The sequence below is a fragment of the Pyrgilauda ruficollis genome, unplaced genomic scaffold (assembly GCF_017590135.1).
Source record: "Pyrgilauda ruficollis isolate IOZ18807 unplaced genomic scaffold, ASM1759013v1 scaffold36, whole genome shotgun sequence".
In the NCBI taxonomy this organism is placed as follows: Eukaryota; Metazoa; Chordata; class Aves; order Passeriformes; family Passeridae; genus Pyrgilauda; species Pyrgilauda ruficollis.
This window is the reverse complement of record NW_024525045.1, coordinates 2,939,206-2,950,157: the sequence shown is the minus strand read 5'-3', so window position 1 is coordinate 2,950,157 and position 10,952 is coordinate 2,939,206. Positions and strand designations below refer to the sequence as shown.

The 10,952-nt window shown below is 36.9% G+C and overlaps 1 protein-coding gene across 10 annotated transcripts in view; it reads right to left on the bottom strand.

Moving 5' to 3' along the window:
- Positions 1–4,255: 4,255 nt before the first annotated feature.
- Positions 4,256–10,952, bottom strand: part of XRN1 (5'-3' exoribonuclease 1) — a 36,473-nt gene continuing 29,776 nt past the window's right edge. For 5 of the 10 annotated variants that reach the window (XM_041475648.1, XM_041475651.1, XM_041475652.1 and 2 more), the window contains 6 exons: positions 10,757–10,913; positions 10,311–10,486; positions 9,992–10,105; positions 9,794–9,911; positions 8,587–8,738; positions 5,384–8,385 (listed from right to left, as the gene is read on the bottom strand). In XM_041475648.1, coding sequence (XP_041331582.1) covers positions 8,095–8,385; positions 8,587–8,738; positions 9,794–9,911; positions 9,992–10,105; positions 10,311–10,486; positions 10,757–10,913 — 1,008 coding nt within the window. In that variant the 3' untranslated portion in view covers positions 5,384–8,094. Of the gene's footprint in view, positions 4,424–5,383; positions 8,386–8,586; positions 8,739–9,793; positions 9,912–9,937; positions 10,106–10,310; positions 10,487–10,756; positions 10,914–10,952 lie in introns of those variants that run through there. The other 5 variants (XM_041475649.1, XM_041475650.1, XM_041475654.1 and 2 more) reach the window with 5 other exon arrangements.

Genomic DNA, 10,952 nt, shown 5'->3' with positions numbered 1-10,952 from the left:
CGGGCCGGGGCAGGCCGCGGCCTGGGAGCAGCGCGGGCGGTGCGGCCCCGCCCGCCGCGCCCTCACCGGGCAGGGGGCCGGGCCCTCGGCCCCGGGATCTCACGGACACAGCAAGAACATGAAAGCGAAGCCTCGCGTTTCGGTTGTGCAGTGTCTACATAATCTACCACACGCACGTAAAAAAAAAGGCTTTCAGTTAAACACCTTTTTCTAAAAGGCTGAATTCAGCCCCGAGTGCCGCGGGGAGAGATGCCCACGGTGCGATGCTGATCCCCCGTGATCAGTGTCTGACCCCAACTTCTCCTCACACTAAACGAGGTATTTTTCCTCCTGGGATTTGTCACTGAAGGCACTGAGTATCAATGAACAAATTAAACACAGTTACACAGTCATGAGCTGCAGCAATTCACTGGTGCCATCAGTTTGCTTTACAGAGGGAACGGCATCTAAAATTACTGCTGAAATAGAGTTAGTGACAGAAATGTTCCCGTATTGCCCTTAGATGGGGTGGTAATTTTTAAACAGAAACAACCAGAAATATTAACAGTAAACCAATAAAATTCAGAATGCTCAACCCCAAACTAATACCAGTAGAATTTCGTTTTAACCCAAATGTAATCAGAAGAGTTAGTCAATTAGTTTAAACTAATTTAATTAGAGCAGAAAAACAAAAAAAAATATTTCCTCCTTGCACCTCTGGTTTGGCCCCTCTTAGAAAAAAGCTGCAGTATGAACAGTATTATGTGAGATAAGTCTGGCGTTACTGGATCTTTAAACCAGGAATACTACTGACAGTGAAAGCCACATTAAGAGGCTTGTCACCTCACATGAACAGTCGCAGAGGTCACTGGGACAAAGGTACAGATCGCGAGGAAGTGAAGGCACATGAAAGAGAAAGCCAAGAAACAAGTGCTTTACCTCTCCTCCCTAAGGAACAACACTACAAAATCACAATCTCTTTGACTTTTTATTATCTTTGACTGTCTCTTGACATACAGCTAATAGATGAATGTCAGAGAGGAACCAATTGTCAGAGAGGTACCAGTACTTCAGATTCTAATGAAGAGTGCTTTCCTTCAAACTAATTTATCAAAACTAACAGCATAATAATAATAATTACTTAAAACTTCTGATGAAAGCTCCCTCAATAAGATTCAACATGTGTAACTGGTACAAAAGGCTAAAACCTCTCCAAACATTAAAAAATTAAGAAGCTCTAAGAAAAAAAGGCATCTAGATATCCTTTGTGTTTTCACAGTATCAATACAAGCAGGGCCTGCCTCACTGCAAGATTAAGCAAAACTTTAAAAAGAAAATGGATACAGGTTACTTTTTTCTTTCACAAGTTCCTAATGCAACAAACACATACCCTTTTGATTGCATGGAAGTGGCCATGTAAAGTCGATTTCTTGCAGATCTTAAATTCTGTTTAATATGTTAACAAAGAACTTAGATGTGTGGAAAAAGACAACCTGAACCAACTTGCAAAGTGTCAATGCATACATAATCTTAGTCATAGACAGCATGTATTAAAATTGCTTAATTTATGAGAGGCTTATGAAATACAAATTTCTTAATATTGTTCTGTTTGTAAAGTCATAAAAGTAATGCAGTAAAAGACACAATGTGCTTTGATATGTGCAGAGCGTGTCCATACATGACTTATCTGTTGTTAGTTTATATTGGTCTGTCATAAATAATCTCATTCCCACACAGGCACTCTTTGTCTATCCAAAATCTTATTGTCAATATGCACAAAAGCCCAGGTTCATTTTAGCACAGGCAAGAAACATTCAATTTGAAGTGAAAATGTATGGACACTTTCCTGGCAATCAGCGTGCATAACCCCTACCAGCACCCCGAGTCCTTCTGTTTGGGTGAGAGCATGGGCACCATGTCACTGCTCAGAGAGGGAGCTGGCACACCTGGGGTCACATACCAAGTACCTCAGCAGCCATGTCCCGTGCTTCTGCATCTTCTCTGCTGAAATCCTCAGCTTCTTTGCTCTCTGAAAAGCGTGGCTGGTCTTATATTTTACTGGGTTATCAAACCAAATGAAGGAGTGGAGGCACTCCAGGGACCTGCACAATGCTGTAGCAAAGGAAAGAGTGATTAAGTAAAACCAATCAAATGGCAGAACATCAGGGTCAAGCAGATCCTACACTGCTAGCAGGGACAGAAAAACCTCTACCATGATTTATACTGAATATAATTGAATATTTATAAGCAGTGTCATCATACTCTGAATGTTTCAGTCAGCAAGAAACAGACTTCATAGGATGGTGCAAGAGACTTTGAGAGATGGAACTGCCACAGACCCAGCAGACCTAACTCCCAGAAAGAAAACATTATCTTGACACTGTCTTGCTATTTTCTAGGGCCAGAGTATTAAATAATATTTCCTAATTAACTGTATTTTGAATAGTTAACTAGTTTTGGTTTTTTTAATAGAGTATTCTCAGGTGCATTTCTGTTGTGTTGGAGCATCTTCATTCACCTAAGTCTTCCAATATGAATCAAACTTGCCACTGGCACTGCTAACAGGATTCCAGATACTGAAATCTTGAAGAGCAAGACCCAAAATTTATAATACATGGGGGTTTTATCTTCTCTTCCGCAGCTGATTTTTTTTCTCAAGGAGCATCTATCTTCCTACTGCCTCCTCAAACTGTCAGTTACCATTTTACCCACTTATTTAGCTCTACCTTTTTAACAAGGTTTAACATTATGAAAGCATTGATGTGGGGCCCTTTGTCAGTTTGCACATGAACAAGAAAGAGCCCACTAATTTCTGTTGCTCCATTGGCTGGTGCAGCCCACATCCATCATTCATTAAGATTCACCTAAAAACGTAACAGACGGACCAAAATAAAAATGATCATCTTCATGCAAATGTTGTTGCAATAATTTACCATATGACTGTTTCTCACCACTTCCTCCTGTACTCCTGCAGAAGTTACTACTCTTCTCGAAGTCAACAGACAGAACCACATGCAATGACATCACTTGATGAATCATGTTAGATTTGTGGATAATTTGAGCTTTAGGCAGTCATGGGATGTTTCTTAAGGAGTTCCATTCTTGCTAAATTATCCCACCCTCACACTACAAACTGTACCAACCCAGCTGTTCTCGGGAGTTCCATGATGAGCTATTATGAAAAATAACACACAGGAGAGTGCCAATCTGATTAATTCCTTGATAAGATTCATAATGTGGCAACACAGTTTGGCACGACCCAGAGGGAGCAAGTAATAAGAGACTGGTTAATCCAGGATTATCACTAGAGGATTGCACATCAAATCTGTGCCCACATGCATGAGGTTTTGCACTGTGCCTCAGGCACAAGTGGTCCTTCCTTTCAGCCAGCTCTGCATCACAAGTAAACTCTGACAGGAAATGAGGTGGACTTTAGGACAGTTAAGTTGTAAGCCAAGAATTTATCTATCAAAGCAAGTGAAGTGAAAACTGGTGTACTTACTTTGTTAATGTTTCATTATTTGCCCATTATTTTTACTGATCCTAAGGAATATCTGCATTTGGAGAAGAGCAATGTGTATTACCAAGCTAAGTGTCCATCATCCTCTGGATGTCTCTTAAGAAATGATTGTGTGGAGTGAAAATGACATAACTATGAATAATTTTAAGAAAATGAGTGATTGAGTTCCTGTATATATATATATATGTGTGTGTGTTTGTGTGTGTACATATATATGATGGTCCTCTGTAACTAGAAAATTCAGGGCTGAATACCTCTTTAAAAGAACATTTATTTCAAGTTTAGAAATTAATGAAAAATTATTAAAAAGGCAAAAAGGGCCATCAATAAGGCTTAATTAGAACAAGAGAATGGATATACTAGAATCTAAAGGGATGAAAAAGCACTTAAGAACTATTGTTTCAGTAAGACCTAGCCATTAAAAATAACTACAATTACATAAACTACAGGACTAAGTGTGATAATCAACTTTCATAAATCACTGCCAATGCAGTGACATTTTATCAACCAAGTTTTACCAGAAAAAAAAGTTTTAATGAAAAATGCTTTTTCTGTCCTTTCAAATAATAGGAACCAGGTTTACTATATGCACTTGATGGCATTGTGACCATTCCTTTGATCTGTATTTCAAAGCAAAATAAAACAGCAAATTTGTAAATTATAGAAAAATAAGAGTAAACACCCACTCAAAAATTGACAGCAATAAGAAATTGTTGTTGGAACCATGGATTCTTTTAATAAAGAACAGCCACTTACCTCATGATATCAGGTTCTTCAAAACATTTATCAGTTACAGTCTCAATATTCAAGGGTCCTCATGCACCTGAATTTGAATTCTTTTGGCCAAGAGTGTGTATTCAGACTGCCCTTATGCCCTTGATGTCACTGTGTCCCCTTTCCAGATACAGAAAGAGAAGAACATAACTGTCTCTCAGTAGTAAGGAAGGCTGATTATGGAATACATAAGGAGATCACATTGCAAACAGAATTAGAAAACATCCTTATTTTAAGTAACAATTACTTCTTTGAGATTCCTCACTCTCAGGGGTCATCTATATAGTAGTTCAGATCAAATCAATTAAATTGAACAGAAGTCCTCTAATTTTTGAATGGAAGCATTCATGCAAGATTTACTCTGCAATAACTGATAATATTTTCAAGTAATCCCTTCATTTAAGTTGCTTGAGTTTTCTTTAGTGCCATATATTGAGATGGCAGAACTCACCATGCACGGTAACAGCAGTTAAGACTTCATTGACTAATCATTTGAAGACAGTTTATGAAATGCAAGATTTTATCTTGGTGTCTTTAAGTTGAGCAATATGAGCTGAGTGTTTACACCAACCAGAATTGTTCTATACAGAAACACCAAGTTGCATACACACTTAGATAAAGTTGCAGCAGCTGGTCATGCTACGAGTGTAGTCCAATCTCTATGCTGGTTGCTTTAAACAAGCTAATTTACACAAAAATGTGTAAGAAAGACATGAATATTCTGCTTCTCAGCCACCAGCTGGTTCTCCACCTTGTTAACAATCACTAGGACTGAGCTTACTGGAAAATAATCTTAATGACTTTTCTATGGGGTTGGGTTTTTTTAATCTAATCGGTGACAAGGCCAAAAAATTTCTGGGAGATCAGTATCATGTTAAATGCTTTTAATTGCAAGGTGACCAACAGCCTTTTGAAAAAAACTTTGTATTTTGATCACAGTTGAAATTACAGTTGAAAGCCATAAAGAAACAGTCATGAGGGGAGGTCCTGCTTCTGAGAATCACAGAAACTGAGTTTCATGAGATTTGATTAATATTGTAAACGTCTGGGCTGGAGCATACACAAGTTCCCACGTAGTATTTGGAAATAAAACAGTGAAAATATGTAATGTTTCTTGTTTCAATATTTAATTCAAGCAGACACAGACAGTTTATAAAATTACTCTATTGCATTAGAGTTCTATATAGCATTTAAGTTTTATGAATGTTTTTCCTTCAGTGTGGCATATATTCATATTCCAAAATATCTTTGCACAGTCTTTGTGCAACTACATGCTAAAAATCTGCAAATGCACACTTAACACTAAACAGCACAAAAAATACATTCTGTATCCATTCATATGCAAATTTAAAACATTTCACTTGGCAGATAAACAATGAAAAGTTATTTTAAAAAAATCAGAAACTACAAAAATGCGCACATAAAAGTCTTCCCTTTTGGATTTTTAGTAAAATACTGCTCTGTATAAGATCTAATGAAAAACTCCAGTGCTTAGAAAATACTTTATATCTATGAGAAAAAGAAATGCCTAAATTTATATCTGTATGAGCTAAACATTATGACCTTGTTAAAATATAATAATGAAATCAAAGGGGACATGGCAATGATCAATGCAGATGTCACATCTACCAGGGCATGTAAAACTGTAATTAACTGGGCACCAGGCAGTCACTTTCATAAAACAGAAAAACTAAAAATCAGGGACTAATACAATATGCAGCAGTTACAGTATAAAGGGTTTAACCACCTAAATATACAACACATAGCAATTCCACTTGAAGAGGGAGCAGAAATCTTAGTCTGAAGTAGAATAATTAATAAAAATTGCTGTGTTCACTGGTACATAAGAGTATAGCATCCTCCATAACTTTGTTTCTCAAAAATCTGCATAAATTGGCTGTACAGACACATCCAAATTCTGTGATGTGAGAGTCTAACATAGCCTCATCTCTGTCACGGAAATTTTCAAATAGGTATTTTCTCTTACAATCAGATCATTCAGACAGATACAGTGGGCCAATTAAATGTCACATAACCACTTCTAAAATATTGGCATGGCAGCATCATATCAGTCTCATGTTGCTCAAGAGAAAAGAACCCCAAAAAATACAACTTTCCCTTCACAGAATATGGCTTTGCACCTCTTGAGACTAGATGACTATTAAGACAACAACAAAATCAATGCAGTTTCAGACGATATGTAGACTATTACACAAGTTTTGTGATACTAAGTAAAATAAAATTTGTTAATCTTGTTTTTACCTCTGTTATCTTTTTTATAGGGCTTGCTGCTATTCTACAAATACTGCTGAGCCAACAACTGTTTTGGAGAAATGAAAATTAAAAAACACTGTAACACAGTAATAATGTGAAACTTCATACTACACCAAGAAATGGAGGCAAAAAACCAAATTAAAGACTTGCAGACCCAGAATGAAACCTGTTCAGAAGCAACAAAATAAATCACTCAAGCTTGCTTTATTTCTGGTTTCTGGGCCTTAGAGAAAAAATACTTCTTTTTCTAGAACAGATGAAAAATGAAATTTAATCTATGCCAGTAAGCAGCACCAACAGAGGTTTCAAATTTTTTCTTAGACTGAAGATTTTATAGTAATGTCCATAAGATTGGTACATGTGGGTTAAAAAAGAATACAAGGACCTCTGAGCCTTCTTTTTTTCCTATATGAGCAAAGAATCCCATAGTTCTGTCCAAAAATTCAAGTCAGCTTTTTGTCTGAATATTCTTATGAAACCAATAGCAACACTTCCTGATAATTTAAATTTGCAACACAGAAATTCTCTCACAAAACTAAAAAAATAAATATTAAAAGTCATTAGTAACAAAGAAAAACCTACTATAGAGAAGGGTTCAGGGCACAGACTATTAGAGGAAGAAATGGACTCTAAGTAAACATAACTGACAGCCACCCAGCAAAATGGGTTGTCTTTTTGTCTGGCCATTTTTATAGTTTAGAAAAAAAATCAGGCTATCACAAGCATTTAGGAGGCTATGCACATCTGTTTTAGATAACTTTGTTATTTTATCATCAGAAAACAATTAAATTGGTAGATTAAAACAAAGTTAAATGTACTTTACCAAAGGGATCTCTACTTTGCAAATATATATTTTTTTATTCAATACATCCTATAAATTCATCTCCTGGAACACATTGTGCAAGAGCAACCAGGTTTTGCCACTCCAATACCAGACACACAACACCTATGTTCTGAAAGCTGTAAAGCTGTTGCCCTCTGGTGCAAAACCCAGCAGTTCCTACTTAGACTGGATTGGGCAGTTTCTTTGTAGTCAGCTTGCAGTTACACTGATTCACTCAGAAGGACCCGGAGTGCCAATATAAAAAGCTGCATTTAAATAATTTTTACTTTCTGTCTTATTACACTATTTAAAATCAAGCTAGAGTACAAAATGTCATGCTAAACACTGTTAGATGCCCAACTTATTACTGTTCCACATCCCTCCCAAAAAGCACATCCAACCTGAGTTAAGGTTGCCACTGTTATTGCTGCTTACCCGATATTGTCTGTAAGCCACTGTTTAAAAACCTAGGCACAAGGGATGGCATGGCAACCCTAAGTCAGTATTTCCTGGCTTTTGCTAATTTAAGTGAAAATAAAACAAATTTTTAACATAATTTTTATGGTTTTAATGACAACCTGAAAACCATAGCAAATAAAATGTATTTCCTTCTATATTATACTTAAAGTGGCTGGTCTTTTTAATAGAGATTTCTGATTTTTTTAAATGATAGAACATAACAGTGGGGAAAGAGTTAAAGATAAAATACACCTAGCTACCAGATTTATTCTGAAGATTTTGGTGCGCCAAAATTGACAGCCAGTTTTCTTGGCTTTCGCTTGCTGGAAGTGTTTGGTGTTGATTTGTTATGAGGAACACTTGGAGTAGCCACATTGTCTTGAAATGAAACAGTGGACTGAGCAGCTTGAGGAGATTTTAAAGGAGCTGAAGAACTATCTTGCTGAATGTGGTCAGAAGACACTGGCTGTTCATTCTTTAGTGGTGCAGCTTGAGGGGAACTCTGAAACTCCTTGAGTTCAAAGTTTTTCTTGCTAGCAGCCCTTTTTTTAGTTACCTTTAAATTAAATAAATATTATTTAACAGAATGCATTCTCAAAAAACTGCAAATATTCCACTTTCAGAAAACATGCATACATATCTTAACAACAATTTTCTAATACTAAATACTACTTCACAATGGGGGCATTGTTGTATTCATCTTGCAGCCACATTTTTTTACAAAAATACAATACTGAGACAAACCTGCTGCTCTTACCTGCAGAGGTATAAACTGGTTGTGAGAACCAACTGGTATAGTTCCTGCAAGAGACACATTTCCTGGATAGGAGCCAGGATAATAATGCTTTGGTACTGGAGTACTCCAGGACACTGGACCAAACATGTGAGATGATGGAGGCATCATATTAGCTGTGAAAATAAGAAACTTTTAGCTCTCTTTCATTAAAAAAAAAACCAAACAAACAAAAAAAAAAACCCCCAAACAAATAACCAAAAAAAAAAAAAAAAAACCAAACAAAAAAAAATCCCAACTTGCCAAGACCTCAGGACTACTCCAACTACAGCTGTCTGCATGTTGCTTATCTTTCCAGCAAAGCCTGAAATGCTTTATATTTACTTCAAAATATCTAAGTATTTATTTATTATCAAAAGCCCCCAGATAAACAGAACTACATCTAGATGCACAATTAAGAGCACTCAAGTCATGGTATCTGCATTCCAGAGTGCACATAATGTGGGATCTTCACATCCTCAGCTCAGCCAACTGTATTAGCAGAAAGCTGCAAGTTTAGGCCATCATTTTGGAATACAGCAACAACACAGAAACCCCACAGAAAAGAGATGTAGCAGCTGCTGTATGAGTTTCTAGGATGCTACAACGGTGCTGACTCCTTAATTCCTAGCTGTGACGGGAACTTCAGTAAAATAGAAAACAACTGGGAGCCAGAATACAAAACAACACCGGAACTTTTAGCAATTTTTGGAGGGTTACTTACCACGCTCACGTTTGGCAGTGTACAAGAGGACTGTGATGTAGCACTTCAGTGAAAGTTGGTAATAGATGGATAAAAACAGTATTGCATGCAGAAACATTAACTATATGGCATGGGGGGAAAATCCGTGTAAAAAATCAAGGTGGCAAATTCTGGACTGGGATTAACTGCTTTCAAATAATTACTGTTGTTTTGAAGGGGAAAAAAATGGAAAAAAGCACCTAAGACTGAATAGATCAATACATTCTTGAGGAAAAGTAATCATTAATAGGCACGATCCTTCATACTGAATTAATCTGCACATTGATGCAAAGAGGATCATGAACTGTTTTCAAAACTGTTCAGACATAAAATAGACACATGAAGACCAAAAAATGGAGCTTCTGGAAAGCATTCATTTACATATAAAGAAACACCATAATTAGAGGATATTGTGATATTATATGAAATGTGTACTAGTCAAACACCTACCAGGGGGCTGTGCAAATACTGGAGGAATTGATCCAGGTGGTACGGGAACTCCTAGTGGTTGGTAATTTGGAAACACTGCTGGAGGTGGAGGCGAAGCAAAGTTTACTCCTATAGAACCCTATGAAGAAGGAAACAGAGGCTTACCAACAGATGCAGTGCACAGAGACAAAGATTCGAAGAGATTTTTCACATCCTCACCAAGCGCTGTAAAGCAAAAAACGCAGCTTTCTCCTTTGCTTCAGCTTCGGAATGACACTGCGGTCCGTGAACCAATAAACCATTTGACAGCTTTATGTGGCAAACTGTCATGGTCTAGAAAAAAAAGAGAATATTTTTGAGGGAATTTGTATTGCTAACAAACAGTGAGACAGAAACAGAGATTTGTTTGTTTTAAAAAAGGCAACAAAGGGAGCTAAGGTTTATTTTCAGACAGATTTCAGCAGTCAGTCCAAATATTTAATATAGAACAGTTGAAACAAAGTTGAGAACTTGTACTTTTGCAGAAAAAACATTTTACCTGTGGTGTTTTTAAGAAAGAGAAATCTGGTTGTGACATTCCAAGAAGAGAGCAAATACGAGAAAGCTCAGAGACAGTAGACAGTGCAGGCTGTGGACAAGTGAAAGGGTGACCTCCAGTTTCTATTGCTGGTGTGTTCTGGGGGCCTCCAGGGCTATGCTTGTTCATATATGCAGCTGACAAAAAGGGGAAAAAAAAAAAGCTGTATCACAATTGTTTCCTTCACTAAAAGGATGAAAAAAAAAGAAAAGAAAAAAAGGCTTATTTGATTTTTTCCTAGTATTTTCATATTGTTAAAAAAAAAACTCTATAGCTGAAGAGAGTTTTAGACCCAAATACAGAAGTAGAACTAAAAAAAGATGGAAATGTTATTACTATATTTTGATAAACAGTATCCTGTCACTGCAAGGTGAAGCTCTGAATTATGAGCTGATGGTTACACATACCCATTTTTTTTGTTGGTCTGTATTGCACAGCAGCTCCATGGCAATCCTGTCTACTAGAGGGAGCAGGAACATCATTAACTTGTGATTTCACTTCATTCTTTGTTTGTAGATCTGAGCCATCTATCTTCAAAATCTCTTTGAGCATCTGTGTTCCTTTCTTTAAAAATAAAATAAACTACTCAGGAACATGCTGGCA